The 21733-nt window shown below is 48.5% G+C and overlaps 1 protein-coding gene across 2 annotated transcripts in view; it reads right to left on the bottom strand.

The window, feature by feature from the left end:
- The window catches only part of LOC122553709 (uncharacterized), a 161105-nt gene extending 148209 nt beyond the window's left edge, over nt 1–12896 (bottom strand). The window contains exon 1 of one of the 2 annotated variants that reach the window (XM_087980907.1): nt 12733–12896. In XM_087980907.1, coding sequence (XP_087837033.1) covers nt 12733–12790 — 58 coding nt within the window. In that variant the 5' untranslated portion in view covers nt 12791–12896. Of the gene's footprint in view, nt 1–12290 lie in introns of both variants that reach the window. The other variant, XM_087980858.1, reaches the window with a different exon arrangement.
- Nucleotides 12897–21733: the final 8837 nt, after the last annotated feature.

Below are 21733 nucleotides of genomic sequence, written 5' to 3' on the forward strand. Positions count from 1 at the left end.
AAAAAAAGAGATAAAAATTCTCTTTGAATATGGACTTAAATTACACAGACATATTTCATGTGAAACCCTCATTCAGTGCCTCCCCTCACCATACAGTATATTCTTGTGCTCAATGGATACTGGAAGGCTATAAAAAGATTACGAGATATTTCAAATTAGACTACAAGTGAAAATACTCCTTGTCGAAAAAAGATATTATAAAGAGAGTCTAAGATATTTGTGATCCTTAATTTCTCTGGTCTCTATTTATCTGATCTCATCAGTTGTACTCCCACTCACCTCTCTCCCAGTGATGTCAGCCCTCATTTCCATCAATGCGGATTTTGGACTTATTTTTCATGAACATTCAAGTAAATATTCTTGGATGACAAGTTAAATGAACTATGTAATGTAATGGTTATGCTTAAACGTGATTTAGAGTCGTAGAGATTTGCAGCACAGAAACAGACCCTTCGGTCCAACACGTCCACACTGACCAGATATCCTCACCTCATGTGGTCCCCATTTGCCAGTACTTGGCCCATATCCCTCTAAACTCTTCCCAATCATATACCCATCCAAATGCCCTTTAAATGCTGCAATTGTACCATCCTCCACTACTTCCTCTGGCAGCTCATTCCATACATGCACAACCTTCTGTGTGAAAAACTCCATTTTATATCCTTCCCCTCTCACCCTATACTTATGCCATCCAGTTCTGGTCTCCCCCATCCCAGGGAAAAGACGTTGTCTATTTATCCGATCCATACCCCTTATGATTTTATAAACCTCTATAAGATCACCCCTCAGCCTTCGATGTTCCAGGGAAAACAGCCACAGCCTATTCAGCCTCTTTCTGTAGCTCAAATCCTCCAACCCTGGCAACATCCTTGTGAATCTTTTCTGAACCCTTTCAAGTTTCACAACAAACTTCCAATAGGAAGGAGACCAGAATTGCACGCAATATTCCAAAAGTTGCTGAATGGTCATATTTTCTCAAAGTGAACAAAAACATAAAAGCGGAGCTGAAAATGTGTTGCTGGAAAAGCGCAGCAGGTCAGGCAGCATCCAGGGAACAGGAGAATCGACGTTTCGGGCATAAGCCCTTCTTCAGGAATGAGGAAAGTTTGTCCCAACTCCAACAGTTTCACATGAAATAACATTTCAGGCCAGGGTCATAGGAACTATAACATCAAATGTAGCTTTGGCTGGACTATTTACAAAAAGTTGTAATTTTAATGGAGACAGAAAGTGGCTGAACCTCATTCTGAAGTCTTACAACTACCAGAAAAACTCTTTGCTTCGTCTCAACAGAAGCATAATAATCAGTTTATTCGTACTATTATTAATGAGCACATGATGTACGGAGGAAGAGATACCCCTTGAATTGCATATGCCTAATGGTTACTTGATGGTTTACATCACTCTACCATTAGCTACTCGAGACAGCAATTTACCCTGAACCTCCACATGAGTTGCTCTGTTTTCATATTAATTAGCCATGAAACCCAGAAAAGTTAGGATTGCCAACTTAACATTGAGTGTCACTACCTTTTTAACAATACTTACCAACCTCTCCAGGAGTGAAAGGGAATAAATTTAAATCATGAAGACTCATTCCTAGAAATAGTAAGTTGTTGCTAGGGATTTTAAAGGTGTAAATGACTTATTTATATTTCCTTTCAGCTTCTTTTTTCTTTGGCATAACCTGAGCTTTCTCTTCCTCACCTTCGTTCTTCTTATATTCCTGATTTGATTCTAATTGAGCATCATTCTCTGACATTCCTTCATTTCTGTTTCAAATACTCAAACAGTGTATTGGTCAGTCATTCACTAGTGCTCTCCAAGGCCAGTCACCCTTCCTACACTGGTATTAGCCCACACTGCCAGTAATCCATACACCAAAATATTTGACCTGATGAACACAAGTAAAATTGCACAGCCATGAGATGTCCCTCTGTTTTAAAAAATTCTCAAGGTCAAGGACCAGGCTCGCAGGAAAGTAGTCTGACACAGAACAAACAGCCAAGAGGCGAGTCTGCTAGAATATAAGTGTTTTATTCCCCGCAGTGTCCCCACAACCAGTCTCGTACTTACAACGGGTCTGGCTTATACTCACTCTACATGTTACCCAAAAACTGGGAGCCGTCAGTTCTTGTAGAGCGGTTGCCAACAACCCACGCTCGGCGGTTAAACGTAACCCCGGAGCAGACTCCCCGAACTGGAGACTTCTCCAGCTGATATACCCTTTTCCAGATATAAACATTCATGTGAACAGCAGAGCAAGGCTAAAAAACACATTCCATTCTGGTTACATACAGATAAGAAGATTCACACGGGAAGGTGTATAACAAGATTCACACGGGACTAAGCGACACCTTCCATTTTCGGTTAGATTCACACATGTATTGGGACACAATTTTAACCCTTTCACCACATTCCACTGCTTGGCCCAATACATGTGTTGCATAATGATTCACACATGTATTGGGACATAATTTTACACCACATTCCACTGCTTGACCCAATACATGTGTTACATTATGCCCATATGTATTCTTTCTAACAAGCGCCTACGTACACGCCAAATATACAAGCAAGTCAGGACATTACAGCATGTTAAAATCACCAGGACCGCTACCAGGATCGACAAGGGTGGGAACAGGAATGTCCCCACAGTGGAGGACATACCACTCAACATGTCCCACCAATGATGAGCTGACTCCACGTCCACTACACGGGCAGCATGTACTACCTCCTGTCCATGTATAAAGGTAGACACCGTAACCTTGGTGACATTGGTTTGATGCTTTCGTAATATCTGCTTAAGCTCCTCGGATCGGTCCAATGCCCGCTTAAACCGATCCAGGGAAATGTTCCAGGGATTCCTCAGCACTTTCCACTGCACCTTGGTAAAGTGGCGAGCACTGCTATAAGTGGTCAACAAATAGGTGTGATTCTGCCAGTGCCACTGATAGACATTTGAGAGGCATCCCGAGAACGGTGCTGAGGGAAGCATAGGATGTGGATTATTGGTAGCCACACAGAGCGTGTGTGGCCCAATCTGCCACATCATGTCCCTTGGAGTCTCAACAGTCCATTCGCACAGGGCCGTTCCCTTAGTCAAGCAAGGGTCCCGATACCTGTCCATCAGTAGGCAAGTTTTCCCCTGATCAGTCTGTTCACAAGCGGACAGATCATAGGTAATATTGGTATCTGGGCTAAACCACTGTCCCCTTGTCTTCAGAAAATAATATCCAGAAGATGTAATCACTGGTAATACATAATATCGACAGACCGTAACAGTGTGGGTTACATTCATGGTAACAAAGTATCCGTTACACATAGTTGCGTTACACCATGTTCGCTCTGGATGGGCTATCATCCACAATTTCTCAGATACATTCCATAGTCCCCTCCACGCTTGTACATTGGGGGATGTTACCACACGCAAAAAGCGTTCTTTCTGTATTTGAGCATGCAACATTTGAATATGACAGGCAGTCCAATTTAACTGAGCCGTAATGTTCTCAAACAGTTCCTGAGTGGCGCCCCAGACATCCAGTTCCCATTGCAGAGATCGTATCATTATTTCAGCTGTCTCTCCTTGAGTCATCATTACGGATGGCATCCACCTTCCAATAGTATGTAGTCCTTGTGAGGTGGCCTGTCCCGTGTTAGATAATTTAGTACGGGTTACCTCAGAGTCAATGGCATTCGAGATACCCATAACAGTTCCTGCGCCTCCCAGCAGGGTGTCGTACCACGCTCGTCGCCGCCTCTTGGTATGACACTCGGGTATGAGGGGCAACTGTACCCGCCAATGAACATCAGTGTGCAGTACCGCCCGGGCCATCTGTTGACAAGTTGACATAATAGGGGCCAACTGTGTTCGATGCGACCGCACGCCCCCCGTGGCACCCCTCTTCGGTGCTGGCCCGCCCCGCGTGGGGTTTAATAACGCCTCAGACGGGGCGTTCGTCGAGGGCAGTACCATTATTAACCACATGAATCGATGACGATTCCGAATATCGGTGGCATTGCGCAGCCACAGATCTTCCCCCCGAGCTGTGACGCTCCAATGAGTCCCCGTTGTCCCGCATGTCTGGGTGCGTCGGTCCCACAAACACGTCTTGACTTGGGCATTTACCACCAGGGTGCAATTAGGCGGTATGAACGATATGTCATATTTTTCCCCATCCCGGCGCATGTAGCACTGTGCACACGTGTACAATTGACAGTCGCTGGTGAGAGTCAGAACAACGCACTGCTGACCGGGTTCACATGTAAAGTCGTCCTGCGTCCGTCGCTGGCTACTGGCCTCCCACCGCACCTCATGGCGGGCGACCGGTACCAGCGTCCAGGCCGTGATACCGATGCCCTGGAGTGGCCATCCGATCGCGAACATCGCCAATAGGAGTCGCAATCCCCATGACCACCCCATGTTCAAGGCGGAGGGTCAGCCTGCGGGTGCATAGCAATTACAACATTATTTAGGTCTCACGTAAGTAGCACTGGTTCGCCGGGACGTTTGCCCAGGTCGGGTCTCCGGGGTACATAATGGTGACCAGACTGTCCTTCCCCTGTGCTATGATTTCGGCCGGCCTGGGGGGGCCGGTCGTCTGGCGCACCCATACCTTGGCCCCCTTAGTGTCAGTAGACCCAAATCCCCCTGTCCCACGCTCAGTAACCGTAACGGGAGCTCCCATCTCTTCCACCGTTGTAAGGTTACATGGCTTAATGACCAATTGCGCTATTCTGTCCCCCTTCTGTATCACGTAAGGTTCAGCGGTGATGTTGACCAGGATCACCCCCAACTCCCCTTGGTAGTCTGCGTCAATTACGCCTGCCATCACATCAATCCCCTTTAGTGACAGTCCCGACCGCGGGAGGATATGCCCATAGGTTCCAGGGGGACAAATCAACCCTAACCCGGTCTTAATCACCGTAGGTTTCTGTTGGATCAAAGTCTGGGCAGTTAGTGCTCGTAGGTCCAGTCCAGCCGAAGCCGGCGTGGCCCTTACGGGAATATCAGCTTCCTCAGCGAACTTCCACATTTTAATAGGCTGAGTCTTTGGGGTATCACATACTCGTATCATCCTATTCAAGGGTGTTACCCCATTTCCTAATGGGCGGTTATTAATTTGTTTCACCACCCGAATTAGTTGCTTCCTCCAACCTGTTAAGTCATTGCAACCTCCTGCTTTTCGTAGTGAGGACTTCAGAAGCCCATTCATTCGTTCTATAAGTCCCGCAGCTTGTGGGTGATAGGGTACATGATAAACCCATTCCACGTGGTTATCGTGACACCACTGCTTTACCGCCCTTCCTGTGAAATGGGAGCCATTGTCACTCTGGACCTGTATGGGCAATCCATAAAATTGTTCAATCAAATCTAAACATCGCAAGGTAGCCTGTTGATTGTTGTGACGACAGGGATGGGCTACCAAAACCCCAGACATAGTGTCCACAGCTGTACATATGTGGTTACATCCTTGTGAGGAGGGTAGGGGACCCACAAAGTCCATTTGCCAGCTCTGTCCCGGACCATCCCCCCGATGGATATGTCCCATCATGTGTTGGGGCACTCCCTGCCGCTGATGTTGACACTGCTCACACTGGTTTACTGCAGTCTTAACATCATCTACCATAAGATCTATTCCTCGGTCTCGAGCCCAGTGCAAGGTTCCTTGCACTCCCCAGTGCCCAGCCTTAAGGTGTGCCCATCTAGCTAGGTCCACTGAGGTGCCCCTTTGCACCATCATGGTTCGGACGATACCATCCACATATCGGTTATGTAGAGCTTCCACATCATTTCGAGAGGTATGGGCATCTACGTGGGTGATGTATATGACCAGGTATTGAGCTTTCTCCCATATATCCTCCCATAACTGTTTACCCCACACTTCCCTATTCTGGATCATCCACTGATTGGCCTGCCAAGTTGGCATCCATTGTGTCATGCCGTTAACCACTGACCACGAGTCAGAGAACAAACAAACTCCCATGACCCCTGCTTGCATGACTACCATATGCACTGCCTTTAATTCTGCCCACTGACTACTTTTTCCCTCCCCTAATTCTTCTAGGGTAGTGCCTTGTTTTGGGTTAAAGGCGGCAGCTTTCCATCTACGCTGTCCCGCTTTCCATTGGGCTGACCCATCTACGAACCAAGCCGTGGCTTGTTCATCCGGGGTCAGTTCATCATACCGTTTTCCCATCTTAACGGGTGATTCCTTGTATTCAATCACCTCAAACCGCTTTTCCCCTTCCTCAGGGGCCTCCGCCACTTGCTCATGTAGGACTGACACTCCTTTCTGTCCAGTCCGCACTCTCTCCGACACATACCATTTCCATTTAATGATGCTGCTCTCTTGGGCAGTTCCTATTCGGTGGGTAGTGGGGTCACTAAGTACCCACGGAAGAATAGGGATAGCTGTTCTCATGATCACTTCATGTCCAATGGTCAGGGCTTCGGTTTCCACCAAGCCCCAGTAGCATGCTAATAACTGTTTCTCAAAGGGGGTATACCGTTCCCCTGCCGGGGGTAATTTTCGGGACCAAAATCCCAGTGGCTTACGGGTCCTTTCCTGTTTTTGCCATAAGCTCCAATTGGCATAATCCCCCTGTGCTGAGACTTGCAGTTCTACAGGTCCTGACTGTATCTTTCCCAAGGATACAGCTTGCTGTATCGCTTGCTTGGCCATTTCAAATGCAGTTTGATGGACCTCCGTCCATTCGAACGCTGCCTTTTTCCTCGTAACTCGATACAAAGGTTTTAAAATTTGTCCTAAATGGGGAATATGCTGTCTCCAGAATCCGAATAACCCAATAAATTGCTGCACGTCCTTCTGGGTGTGAGGGACGGCAAAGACCTGAATCTTATTTTTAGCTTTCGCAGTGATTTCCCTTTCCCCCTTGTTCCACACGATTCCTAAGAATTTTACCGTTTGTGAGGGACCCTGGATTTTGGCTGGGTTGATCTCCCACCCATATCCTCGCATATGTTGAACCAGTTGGTCCAGCAATTCCTGAACCTGCTTCTGACTTGTCCCCTGTATCATCATATCGTCAATATAGTGCGAGATCATCACTTCGTCAGGCACTTTAAAGGCAGCCAAGTGTTCTGCAACTATCCGGTGGCAGATAGTAGGGCTATGCAGATATCCTTGGGGCAGTCGTGTGAACGTGAATTGTCTACCCTCCCAAGTGAATGCGAACTGTTCCTGCCTATCTTCGGGAATAGGAATTGTGAAGAAGGCATTAGCCAAATCAATTACTCCGTACCACACCCCTGGATGATGTTGGATTCGTCCTATAATAGTGACGGCATCCGGGACCGCTGCCGTCAAGGCCGGAGTGTGACGGTTTAGTTGCCGATAATCTACCGTCATCCGCCATGACCCATCGGCTTTATGTACGGGCCATAAGGGGTTATTCCACGCCGTGGTGCATGTCCTAAGCACTCCCGCTTCCAAATAATCCTTAATTGTGGCGGATATTTCTTTATGTCCGCCGGGAATCCTATACTGTCTAAGACTTATTACGCGATCGGCGATCGGGATGGGGAAGGGGTCCATCTTAACCTTTCCCACTAACACCGTCCTACAGCGCAAAGCCATTTTCGTGATTCCAAATTCAAACTTCCCTTGTTGGAGGTGAAGTGTTAAACCGGCCAGAATGTCCATTCCCAGGATCCATTCTCTAACCGGTGTAATGATAATTGAATAAGTTTTAATGGGCATTGTACCTATCTTTAGGGGCAATTGTACTGTTCTTCCTTCAATCAGATTACCTCCCAGCCCAACCAGCGTGACTGGGGTTCCTTTAAACTTATGGGGCGTCCCATAGATTAAGGTGGCCTCCGCCCCTGTGTCCACTAGAGCCATAACGGTTTGGACGGATTTGCGCCAATAGATAGTCAATGATACATGAGGTCGAATGTCGTCTGCTGACCATTGGCTCGTTCGTGGGCAAACCCTTGGGGCTTGGCCCGATTCCTATTGTTCCTCCCATTCATCTTCCCCAGACAGCACTGGGTAAAGACGTTTGCCTCGCCCTTCTTTGTTCTTGCCTTTCTTACTAGGTTTCCGGCCATGCCTATCCACTTTATAACACTCTCGGAGGGGAGGCCGTACCTCCTCCTCCTCCTCGTCCTCCGAGGATTCCCACCGCTGGGAAGTGGAAGTTCTACCCCTTCGAGGCTCATTAACAACCGGACCCCGTGTCTGACATTTTTGTGTTAGTAATTCCACTAGGTCTTCCATAGTGGGTCGGGACTCCGTCTCTACCCGGGACACCTTCAGTCCCTTTCGTCTGCATAAGTCTTTTAATTCCGGTGTAGGTAGGCCATCAATCTCCGATGCTGGGACCTGCGCCCGTATCAAAGCTTGCCACAAAGCACGCCGTGAGGGGCCTTGGTTACTTCCTTGATTAGGGTTTACTTTTCCCCCTGCTCGAGCCTCAGGGCGACGCCCCTCCGTGCCCCCCTGAGAAGCACGGGTTGTGGGTCCCCAATCCCCCAAACCACCCATCTCCCTCATCATACTACGGGCATCTCCTAGGGTTTCTCCCCGTCCACTCAACATTATGGTTAATAACAGTGGTTTATAATGGGGGGGGGCAGTCTTCACTAGATGGTCTCTAGTCTGTCTACTAACATTTGTGTTATCTACCTCGTCCAGCACTCCCAGCAACAGGGCATCCCGCACACACAAACGGGTTAGCCTCTGAACCCCTTCCTTAATCGTTGTCCAAGTTCCTTCCAAGGGGGGCCAATCGGACGGGAAGGGATACTGTTCGGCCACTGCCCTGGCATACATCCCAAATAGGGTCCCCATACTGCGATCTATTACCATATCCTTGGCTTGGTTGCGGTACCCCAGGTCTATGGCAGCATCCTTTGCTAATCCACCAAACTTGGGAGCATCCTGATAGTCTACCTGCACTTGTTGCCCCCCTTCCTCGAGGAGCCGAATTAGCCATAGCTCTAACGGCTCCCCAGGATTACGTCGGGTTTTCTGGGTGATAAACAGCACCTCATCGGTAGTGAAGTCTTCCGTTAATTCAGAGAATTCTGCGGGAGGCTGAGCCCGCGGTAATTCATGCATAATTGCCTCCCCTTGTTCATTCCGTATAGGGTTTCCTTTCTCATCTAACATTACCTCCCGTTGCACTGGGAGACGTCTCTGAACCTGCTTTCTCCTAACCACTGGTTTAGCTTGGAGTACGGGTGGGTCCTCTTCGTACTGATCATCTAAATCTCCCCAAATGTTCCCATCCCAATGATCGATATCCCACCGATCCCCGTTATTTAACTGGGCTACAAACGCCCGTACTTGTACCGGGTCCGGGGTTCGAGGGACCTTCCTTTTCTCTTTCCGTTTCTTAGCAGACAAATACATAATAGTTCGTCCTGCTAGTTCAGTTAATGCTGTCAATTCAGCTTTTAACTTCATAATTTCCTGCCTCAACATAGAGGCATCTCCCGAACTGAGTCCCTGCTCATGTTTCAGGAGGGCTAATTCTGCTTCAGCTTTTTGGCGCTTGTCTGACTGTTGTCTACAAGCCGCCGCACAGGCCCACATCCTCCGCTGTACCCCAGGCAATGGGTTCTTCGGCAGGACTGGGATCCTCTCAAGGGTGGACAGCAGCGACCCTGGGGTTCCTACGCCCTCGGCCTCCCAGTCCTCCGGTCGCCCCCCACCATTTCTCAAACAAACTGCCACGCCATGCCACGGCCCATGCCATCCCGGGACGGTCAGGACCTCCACAGCTTGTTCCTCTGGTTTCTTAGCCTTTTTCCAAAACATTGTTCTGTATCAAAATCTTTCCTCAATTGCGATTGATCCTGCCGGCTACGCCAAAATGTTTTAAAAAATTCTCAAGGTCAAGGACCAGGCTCGCAGGAAAGTAGTCTGACACAGAACAAACAGCCAAGAGGCGAGTCTGCTAGAATATAAGTGTTTTATTCCCCGCAGTGTCCCCACAACCAGTCTCGTACTTACAACGGGTCTGGCTTATACTCACTCTACATGTTACCCAAAAACTGGGAGCCGTCAGTTCTTGTAGAGCGGTTGCCAACAACCCACGCTCGGCGGTTAAACGTAACCCCGGAGCAGACTCCCCGAACTGGAGACTTCTCCAGCTGATATACCCTTTTCCAGATATAAACATTCATGTGAACAGCAGAGCAAGGCTAAAAAACACATTCCATTCTGGTTACATACAGATAAGAAGATTCACACGGGAAGGTGTATAACAAGATTCACACGGGACTAAGCGACACCTTCCATTTTCGGTTAGATTCACACATGTATTGGGACACAATTTTAACCCTTTCACCACATTCCACTGCTTGGCCCAATACATGTGTTGCATAATGATTCACACATGTATTGGGACATAATTTTACACCACACCCTCTTCAGCAAATTCTAGGCCTGTACTTCCTTCAAGCGATGTTGTTTTCTTCATTTTCAGCCAATGCTTTAAGTTTTGCTTTTTTTTAAAAGCTGTCTTAAGGAACTTACAATAAAAGTTTATAGATATATTGAAATAATCATGGTTTTCATCATTTTAAAACATCGCAAATTGTCATTTCAATGTATAATTGATGTAACACATTTTAAAAATGCCTCTTGGTTGAAACATCACACATCAGAAGAATTTAAGACAATAAAGACAAGGACAGGATTTCTGCTGGTCCTCAGGCATTTCAACACACATTCACAAAGATGCACAATGAAATGTGAGTGGAACCGCAATCTCGTAACACATTGAAGGAAGTGGATGACCTGTTGTGAAACACTGAACATAACAATCAACTGGATAGTGAAATTAGTTTGCATTAATGCCTGTTACCAGTGGCTCATATATCTCAATGGCAGAAAATTCACTTTCAATAACAATCACTAAGTACCTATACACTAGCCACATTCCAGTGTGGCCTCTAACCTCTATACATCTACAGATGGTGTTCAAAATGGTCAAACTGTCTTCATTGGTACAATTTTGAGGCTGAGTAATTTTTAACTGGGTTGCTGACATGCTCAGTCAGACTCCTTTTGCAGACAGCTTTATGGAACAAATTGTAATATTGAAAACGATGTGGGTATTGCAATTTCACACAGCCACAAACATTGTTACGCGAGAAGAATTCAAGGCTGAGTGTTACACCGCAAGTAACCACGTAAAAAATGATAACCAGTTTGTTTTGATGGTCCTGAGCTTGTGAGTATGCAATGAACTTGTTTGATGACAACTGTATCACGTGCAAAACTTTAGTGGCTATTCCAAAAGCATTACAGCAATGTGTAATGTATCTTATCCACGAAGAACATCCAGATGTAAAGGTGAAACAAAGACCCCATCAAGCAGACTGGTGATTACGATTATGTCACTGTGTAGAAAAGAAACTGTGTAAATTGTACATTCTGTAAAATAGGTTAACAGCATCCACCACCTAGGCCAACAGTGTCAAATTGATATTTTTAGAGAAGTAAACGCAATCCATAACTAACAACTTTTGTTTGTTGCTCATAAACTCCACAGCAAATGATCAAAAATCGCTACAACAAATTCCATAACCATTACATTGGACATTGACATTTTAGATAATTTATTTACAAAATGGTGTTTGCTACAGAATATTGCTATGGACAATGGACTTCAGTTTGTTTCCAGTTACCATGGAGATCCTAGCTGAAAATGTGTTGCTGGAAAAGCGCAGCAGGTCAGGCAGCATCCAAGGAACAGGAGAATCGACGTTTCGGGCATAAGCCCTTACCTGCTGCGCTTTTCCAGCAACACATTTTCAGCTAGGATCTCCAGCATCTGCAGCCCTCACTTTCTCCACCATGGAGATCCTAGCAAGTTATAGGAAGCTACAGAATTTGTCCCCATCTGACATTGCAACATAACCTACAATCAAATGGTGTAATTGTCCTTGAACACACTGTAGAATTATGCAATCTGACAACTAGAATTGTCCACCTCAGATTGTTATGCAGCTGCACTGGTTTATATCTGAGGCTGGAAAATGGAGCTGTGGCAGAAGGTCTGCCAAGAGTGGTACAGCAGGTTCTAGATTACCATATGGTCCTATTTTCTGCTCATTTTTGCTATGTTTTTAGGACAGTCAAATCAGTATATTACCAGAATCATCCCAGCCTTGTGCCTGCGATGTGGTACATTACAAACTGATCATTTGATTTGGTTTTCGAGAGTGTGGTGTTCAGTAAAATGAATTGAAAAGGTCAGTAAGATTCACAATGCAAACAGTGATAACAGATTCAGTGTAGTCTCCTCACCAGAAGTCGCAGTGTCCCCCCAAAAGCCAGATGCACAGCCAATCCTCACAGTTTTCTGCCCTGTTGTCAGAGACCGAGTATTCACAATATGGAATCGGCGATCTGGATTCCAATGGGAATGGGATTGAGAAATTGGATTCTGATAACAGTAAGAACCCAGTGGACTGGAATGGGAATGGGGTTGGGAATAAAAATGGGATTGGGAATAACAATGGGAATGGGATTGGGAATGGGGTCTGGTTTTGGATCGGGAATGACAATGGGATTGAGATTGGTAATAGTAATCGGGTTGGGATTGGGATTGGGAATGACAATGGGAATGGTATTGGGAATAGAAATGGGAATGGGGTTGGGATTGGGAATTGGGTTGGGATTGGGAATAAGAATGGGGATGGGAGTTACAGCGGGAAGGGCCCGGCTCCCCCGGCGCTGAGACACTGACCAGGCTCAGGCTTCCCATGGCCCGGGGCAACCACAAGTAGGACTTCAGTCGGTGACATGTTACCCAATGTCTCAACATCCCCGGGCCCTCGGTAAAATGACTAAAGCGGAAAATCGATCAACTTCCGCCAACTTTTCTGTTCGCTGAACTGGTCCCGAGCCGGAGCTGGGCTGTAGCAGTGCAGCAGCGCAGACCCACCCCCGGCAATAACATTCCGTCTCCTTGGTTCCGCCGCAATGTGACTGTACCAGCAGTAGGTGGCACACAAACACCATCCCACTCCCAGTCTCTTGGAGCTAACAGTGTTCTGAGTCCCTGTAATTATTGCCTCCACTCACAATCTGATATTTAAAAGTTACCAAGATCTGGATATATCAGTTGCTGAAGAGACTGTGATTCAGAGAGAGTGTGTTGGTTTTATTTGATTTGATTTGATTATTGTTGAAAAATGTGGTGCTGGAAAAACACAGCAGGCCAGACAGCATCCGAGGAGCAGGAGAATCGATGTTTCGGGCATAAGCCCTTCTTCAGGAATGAGGCTGGTGTGCCAAGTGGGCTGAGATAAAAGGTGGGGGGAAGGAATTTTGGGGAGGGGCGCTGGGAATACGATAGGTGGAAGGAGGTGAGGGTGAGGGTGATAGATTGGAGAGGGGGCGGAGCGGAGAGGTCGGGAAGAAGATTGCAGGTCAAGTGGGCGGTGCTGAATCCAGGGGTTGAGACTGAGATAAGGTGGGGGGAGAGGAAATGAGGAAGCTGGAGAAATCTACATTCATCCCTTGTGGTTGGAGGCTGCCTAGGTGGAAGATCTTCCTCCAGGCGTCGTGTGGACAGGGTCTGGCGATGGAGGAGGCCAAGGACCTGCATGTCATTGGCGGAATGAGAGGGGGAGTTAAAGTGTTCAGCCACAGGGCGGTTGGGTTGGTTGGTGCGGGTGTCCCAGAGGTGTTCCCTGAAACGTTCCGCAAGTAGGTGGCCTGTCTCCCAAATCGGGTGCAGCAGATACAGTAAATGATGTGTGTGGAGGTGCAGGTGAATTTGCGATGGATATAGAAGTATCCATTGGGGCCTTGGAGGGAGGTGAGGGGGGAGGTGTGGGCACAAGTTTTGCACTTCTTGAGGTTGCAGGGGAAGGTGCCAGGAGTGGAGGTTGGGTTGGTGGGGGGTGTGGACCTGACAAGGGAGTGGCGGAGGGCGTGGTCTCTCCTGAATGCTGATAGGGGTGGAGAGGGAACTATATCCCTGGTGGTGGGGTCTGTCTGGAGGTGGTAGAAATGACGGAGGATGATACGATGTATTCGGAGGTTGGTGGGGTGGAAGGTGAAGACCAGTAGGGTTCTGTCCTGGTGGCGATTGGAGGGGCGGGGTTCAAGGGCGGAGGAGCGGGAAGTGGAGGAGATGCAGTGGAGAGCGTCGTCGACCATGTCGGAGGGGAAATTGCAGTCTTTGAAGAAGGAGGCCATTTGAGTCGTTCGGTAGTGGAATTGGTCCTCCTGGGAGCAGATGCGGCGGAGGCGGAGGAATTGGGAATGTGGGATGGCGTTTTTACAGGGGGCAGGGTGGGAGGAGGTGTAATCTAGGTAGCTGTGGGATTCGGTCAGTTTGTAGTAAATGTCTTTATTGAGTCGGTCGCCCGAGATAGAAATGGAGAGGTCTAGGAAGGGGAGGGAGGAATCTGAGACAGTCCAGGTAAATTTGAGGTCGGGGTGGAAGGTGTTAGTAAAGTGGATGAACTGTTCAACCTCCTCATGGGAGCACGAGGTAGCGCCAATACAGTCATCGATGTAGAGGAGGAAAAGGTAGGGGGTGGTGCCAGTGTAGCTGCGGAAGATGGACTGTTCCACATATCCGACGAAGAGGAGGGCATAGCTGGGGCTCCATGTGGGTGCCCATGGCTACTCCTTCGGTTTGGAGGAAGTGGGAGAATTGGAAGGAGAAGTTGTTAAGAGTAAGGACCAGTTCAGTCAGTCGAAGGAGGGTGTCAGTGGAAGGGTACTGGTTGGGTCGGCAGGAGAGGGAGAAGCGGAGGGCTTGGAGGCCTTCGTGAAGGGGGTTAAAGGTGTATAGGGACTGGATGTCCATCGTGAAGATAAGGCATTGGGGGCCGGGGAAGCGAAAATCATGGAGGAGGTGGAGGGCGTGGGTGGTGTCCCGAACGTAGGTGGGGAGTTCTTGGACTAAGGGGGTGTTTTAAAAAATTCTCAAGGTCAAGGACCAGGCTCGCAGGAAAGTAGTCTGACACAGAACAAACAGCCAAGAGGCGAGTCTGCTAGAATATAAGTGTTTTATTCCCCGCAGCGTCGCCACAACCAGGTCTCGTACTTACAACGGGTCTGGTTTATACTCACTCTACGTGTTACCGGAACTGGGAGCCGTCAGTTCTCGTAGAGCGGTTGCCAACAACCCACGCTTGGCGGTTAAACGCAACCCCGGAGCAGACTCTACCGAACTGGAGACTTTTCCAGCTGATATACTCTTTTCCAGATATAAACATTCATGTGAACAGCAGAGCAAGGCTAAAAAACACATTCCATTCTGGTTACATACAGATAAGAAGATTCACACGGGAAGGTGTATAATAAGATTCACACGGGACTAAGCGACACCTTCCATTTTCGGTTAGATTCACACATGTATTGGGACACAATTTTAACCCTTTCACCACATTCCACTGCTTGGCCCAATACATGTGTTACATTATGCCCATATGTATTCTTTCTAACAAGCGCCTACGTACACGCCAAATATACAAGCAAGTCAGGACATTACAGCATGTTAAAATCACCAGGACCGCTACCAGGATCGACAAGGGTGGGAACAGGAATGTCGCCGCAGTGGAGGACATACCACTCAATATGTCCCACCAATGATGAGCTGACTCCACGTCCACTACACGGGCAGCATGTACTACCTCCTGTCCATGTATAAAGGTAGACACCGTAACCTTGGTGACATTGGTTTGATGCTTTCGTAATATCTGCTTAAGCTCCTCGGATCGGTCCAATGCTCGCTTAAACCGATCCAGGGAAATGTTCCAAGGATTCATCAGCACTTTCCACTGCACCTTGGTAAAGTGGCGAGCACTGCTATAAGTGGTCAACAAATAGGTGTGATTCTGCCAGTGCCACTGATAGACATTTGAGAGGCATCCCGAGAACGGTGCTGAGGGAAGCATAGGATGTGGATTATTGGTAGCCACACAGAGCGTGTGTGGCCCAATCTGCCACATCATGTCCCTTGGAGTCTCAACAGTCCATTCGCACAGGGCCGTTCCCTTAGTCAAGCAAGGGTCCCGATACCTGTCCATCAGTAGGCAAGTTTTCCCCTGATCAGTCTGTTCACAAGCGGACAGATCATAGGTAATATTGGTATCTGGGCTAAACCACTGTCCCCTTGTCTTCAGAAAATAATATCCAGAAGATGTAATCACTGGTAATACATAATATCGACAGACCGTAACAGTGTGGGTTACATTCATGGTAACAAAGTATCCGTTACACATAGTTGCGTTACACCATGTTCGCTCTGGATGGGTTATCATCCACAATTTCTCAGATACATTCCATAGTCCCCTCCACGCTTGTACATTGGGGGATGTTACCACACGCAAAAAGCGTTCTTTCTGTATTTGAGCATGCAACATTTGAATATGACAGGCAGTCCAATTTAACTGAGCCGTAATGTTCTCAAACAGTTCCTGAGTGGCACCCCAGACATCCAGTTCCCATTGCAGAGATCGTATCATTATTTCAGCTGTCTCTCCTTGAGTCATCATTACGGATGGCATCCACCTTCCAATAGTATGTAGTCCTTGTGAGGTGGCCTGTCCCGTGTTAGATAATTTAGTACGGGTCACCTCAGAGTCAATGGCATTCGAGATACCCATAACAGTTCCTGCGCCTCCCAGCAGGGTGTCGTACCACGCTCGTCGCCGCCTCTTGGTATGACACTCGGGTATGAGGGGCAACTGTACCCGCCAATGAACATCAGTGTGCAGTACCGCCCGGGCCATCTGTTGACAAGTTGACATAATAGGGGCCAACTGTGTTCGATGCGACCGCACGCCCCCCGTGGCTGGCCCGCCCCGCGTGGGGTTTAATAACGCCTCAGACGGGGCGTTCGTCGAGGGCAGTACCATTATTAACCACATGAATCGATGACGATTCCGAATATCGGTGGCATTGCGCAGCCACAGATCTTCCCCCCGAGCTGTGACGCTCCAATGAGTCCCCGTTGTCCCGCATGTCTGGGTGCGTCGGTCCCACAAACACGTCTTGACTTGGGCATTTACCACCAGGGTGCAATTAGGCGGTATGAACGATATGTCATATTTTTCCCCATCCCGGCGCATGTAGCACTGTGCACACGTGTACAATTGACAGTCGCTGGTGAGAGTCAGAACAACGCACTGCTGACCGGGTTCACATGTAAAATTGTCCTGCGTCCGTCGCTGGCTACTGGCCTCCCACCGCACCTCATGGCGGGCGACCGGTACCAGCGTCCAGGCCGTGATACCGATGCCCTGGAGTGGCCATCCGATCGCGAACATCGCCAATAGGAGTCGCAATCCCCATGACCACCCCATGTTCAAGGCGGAGGGCCAGCCTGCGGGTGCATAGCAATTACAACATTATTTAGGTCTCACGTAAGTAGCACTGGTTCGCCGGGACGTTTGCCCAGGTCGTGTCCACGGGGTACATAATGGTGACCAGACTGTCCTTCCCCTGTGCTATGATTTCGGCCGGCCTGGGGGGGCCGGTCGTCTGGCGCACCCATACCTTGGCCCCCTTAGTGTCAGTAGACCCAAATCCCCCCGTCCCACGCTCAGTAACCGTAACGGGAGCTCCCGTCTCTTCCACCGTTGTAAGGTTACATGGCTTAATGACCAATTGCGCTATTCTGTCCCCCTTCTGTATCACGTAAGGTTCAGCGGTGATGTTGACCAGGATCACCCCCAACTCCCCTTGGTAGTCCGCGTCAATTACGCCTGCCATCACATCAATCCCCTTTAGTGACAGTCCCGACCGCGGGAGGATATGCCCATAGGTTCCAGGGGGACAAATCAATCCTAATCCGGTCTTAATCACCGTAGGTTTCTGTTGGATCAAAGTCTGGGCAGTTAGTGCTCGTAGGTCCAGTCCAGCCGAAGCCGGCGTGGCCCTTACGGGAATATCAGCTTCCTCAGCGAATTTCCACATTTTAATAGGCTGAGTCTTTGGGGTATCACATACTCGTATCATCCTATTCAAGGGTGTTACCCCATTTCCTAATGGGCGGTTATTAATTTGTTTCACCACCCGAATTAGTTGCTTCTTCCAACCTGTTAAGTCATTGCAACCTCCTGCTTTTCGTAGTGAGGACTTCAGAAGCCCATTCATTCGTTCTATAAGTCCCGCAGCTTGTGGGTGATAGGGTACATGATAAACCCATTCCACGTGGTTATCGTGACACCACTGCTTTACCGCCCTTCCTGTGAAATGGGAGCCATTGTCACTCTGGACCTGTATGGGCAATCCATAAAATTGTTCAATCAAATCTAAACATCGCAAGGTAGCCTGTTGATTGTTGTGACGACAGGGATGGGCTACCAAAACCCCAGACATAGTGTCCACAGCTGTACATATGTAGTTACATCCTTGTGAGGAGGGTAAGGGACCCACAAAGTCCATTTGCCAGCTCTGTCCCGGACCATCTCCCCGATGGATATGTCCCATCATGTGTTGGGGCACTCCCTGCCGCTGATGTTGACACTGCTCACACTGGTTTACTGCAGTCTTAACATCATCTACCATAAGATCTATTCCTCGGTCTCGAGCCCATTGCAAGGTTCCTTGCACTCCCCAGTGCCCAGCCTTAAGGTGTGCCCATCTAGCTAGGTCCACTGAGGTGCCCCTTTGCACCATCATGGTTCGGACGATACCATCCACATATCGGTTATGTAGAGCTTCCACATCATTTCGAGATGTATGGGCATCTACGTGGGTGATGTATATGACCAGGTATTGAGCTTTCTCCCATATATCTTCCCATAACTGTTTACCCCATACTTCCCTATTCTGGATCATCCACTGATTGGCCTGCCAAGTTGGCATCCATTGTGTCATGCCGTTAACCACTGACCACGAGTCAGAGAACAAACAAACTCCCATGACCCCTGCTTGCATGACTACCATATGCACTGCTTTTAATTCTGCCCACTGACTACTTTTTCCCTCCCCTAATTCTTCTAGGGTAGTGCCTTGTTTTGGGTTAAAGGCGGCAGCTTTCCATCTACGCTGTCCCGCTTTCCATTGGGCTGACCCATCTACGAACCAAGCCGTGGCTTGTTCATCCGGGGTCAGTTCATCATACCGTTTTCCCATCTTAACGGGTGATTCCTTGTATTCAATCACCTCAAACCGTTTTTCCCCTTCCTCAGGGGCCTCCGCCACTTGCTCATGTAGGACTGACACTCCTTTCTGTCCAGTCCGCACTCTCTCCGACACATACCATTTCCATTTAATGATGCTGCTCTCTTGGGCAGTTCCTATTCGGTGGGTAGTGGGGTCACTAAGTACCCACGGAAGAATAGGGATAGCTGTTCTCATGATCACTTCATGTCCAATGGTCAGGGCTTCGGTTTCCACCAAGCCCCAGTAGCATGCTAATAACTGTTTCTCAAAGGGGGTATACCGTTCCCCTGCTGGGGGTAATTTTCGGGACCAAAATCCCAGTGGCTTACGGGTTCTTCCCTGTTTTTGCCATAAGCTCCAATTGGCATAATCCCCCTGTGCTGAGACTTGCAGTTCTACAGGTCCTGACTGTATCTTTCCCAAGGATACAGCTTGCTGTATCGCTTGCTTGGCCATTTCAAATGCAGTTTGATGGACCTCCGTCCATTCGAACGCTGCCTTTTTCCTCGTAACTCGATACAAAGGTTTTAAAATTTGTCCTAAATGGGGAATATGCTGTCTCCAGAATCCGAATAACCCAATAAATTGCTGCACGTCCTTCTGGGTGTGAGGGACGGCAAAGACCTGAATCTTATTTTTAGCTTTCGCAGTGATTTCCCTTTCCCCCTTGTTCCACACGATTCCTAAGAATTTTACCGTTTGTGAGGGACCCTGGATTTTGGCTGGGTTGATCTCCCACCCATATCCTCGCATATGTTGAACCAGTTGGTCCAGCAATTCCTGAACCTGCTTCTGACTTGTCCCCTGTATCATCATATCGTCAATATAGTGCGAGATCATCACTTTGTCAGGCACTTTAAAGGCAGCCAAGTGTTCTGCAACTATCCGGTGGCAGATAGTAGGGCTATGCAGATATCCTTGGGGCAATCGCGTGAAAGTGAATTGTCTACCCTCCCAAGTGAATGCGAACTGTTCCTGCCTATCTTCGGGAATAGGAATTGTGAAGAAGGCATTAGCCAAATCAATTACTCCGTACCACACCCCTGGATGATGTTGGATTCGTCCTATAATAGTGACGGCATCCGGGACCGCTGCCGTCAAGGCCGGAGTGTGACGGTTTAGTTGCCGATAATCTACCGTCATCCGCCATGACCCATCGGCTTTATGTACGGGCCATAAGGGGTTATTCCACGCCGTGGTGCATGTCCTAAGCACTCCCGCTTCCAAATAATCCTTAATTGTGGCGGATATTTCTTTATGTCCGCCGGGAATCCTATACTGTCTAAGACTTATTACGCGATCGGCGATCGGGATGGGGAAGGGGTCCATTTTAACCTTTCCCACTAACACCGTCCTACAGCGCAAAGCCATTTTCGTGATTCCAAATTCAAACTTCCCTTGTTGGAGGTGAAGTGTTAAACCGGCCAGAATGTCCATTCCCAGGATCCATTCTCTAACCGGTGTAATGATAATTGAATAAGTTTTAATGGGCATTGTACCTATCTTTAGGGGCAATTGTACTGTTTTTCCTTCAATCAGATTACCTCCCAGCCCAACCAGCGTGACTGGGGTTCCTTTAAACTTATGGGGCGTCCCATAGATTAAGGTGGCCTCCGCCCCTGTGTCCACTAGAGCCATAACGGTTTGGACGGATTTGCGCCAATAGATAGTCAATGATACATGAGGTCGAATGTCGTCTGCTGACCATTGGCTCGTTCGTGGGCAAACCCTTGGGGCTTGGCCCGATTCCTATTGTTCCTCCCATTCATCTTCCCCAGACAGCACTGGGTAAAGACGTTTGCCTCGCCCTTCTTTGTTCTTGCCTTTCTTACTAGGTTTCCGGCCACGCCTATCCACTTTATAACACTCTCGGAGGGGAGGCCGTACCTCCTCCTCCTCCTCGTCCTCCGAGGATTCCCACCGCTGGGAAGTGGAAGTTCTACCCCTTCGAGGCTCATTAACAACCGGACCCCGTGTCTGACATTTTTGTGTTAGTAATTCCACTAGGTCTTCCATAGTGGGTCGGGACTCCGTCTCTACCCGGGACACCTTCAGTCCCTTTCGTCTGCATAAGTCTTTTAATTCCGGTGTAGGTAGGCCATCAATCTCCGATGCTGGGACCTGCGCCCGTATCAAAGCTTGCCACAAAGCACGCCGTGAGGGGCCTTGGTTACTTCCTTGATTAGGGTTTACTTTTCCCCCTGCCCGAGCCTCAGGGCGACGCCCCTCCGTGCCCCCCTGAGAAGCACGGGTTGTGGGTCCCCAATCCCCCAAACCACCCATCTCCCTCATCATACTACGGGCATCTCCTAGGGTTTCTCCCCATCCACTCAACATTATGGTTAATAACAGTGGTTTATAATGGGGGGGGGCAGTCTTCACTAGGTGGTCTCTAGTCTGTCTACTAACATTTGTGTTATCTACCTCGTCCAGCACTCCCAGCAACAGGGCATCCCGCACACACAAACGGGTTAGCCTCTGAACCCCTTCCTTAATTGTTGTCCAAGTTCCTTCCAAGGGGGGCCAATCGGACGGGAAGGGATACTGTTCGGCCACTGCCCTGGCATACATCCCAAATAAGGTCCCCATACTGCGATCTATTACCATATCCT

The sequence above is a fragment of the Chiloscyllium plagiosum genome, unplaced genomic scaffold, assembly GCF_037043375.1.
Source record: "Chiloscyllium plagiosum isolate Xiang-an unplaced genomic scaffold, Cpla_swu_hap1 HiC_scaffold_1, whole genome shotgun sequence".
In the NCBI taxonomy this organism is placed as follows: domain Eukaryota; kingdom Metazoa; phylum Chordata; class Chondrichthyes; order Orectolobiformes; family Hemiscylliidae; genus Chiloscyllium; species Chiloscyllium plagiosum.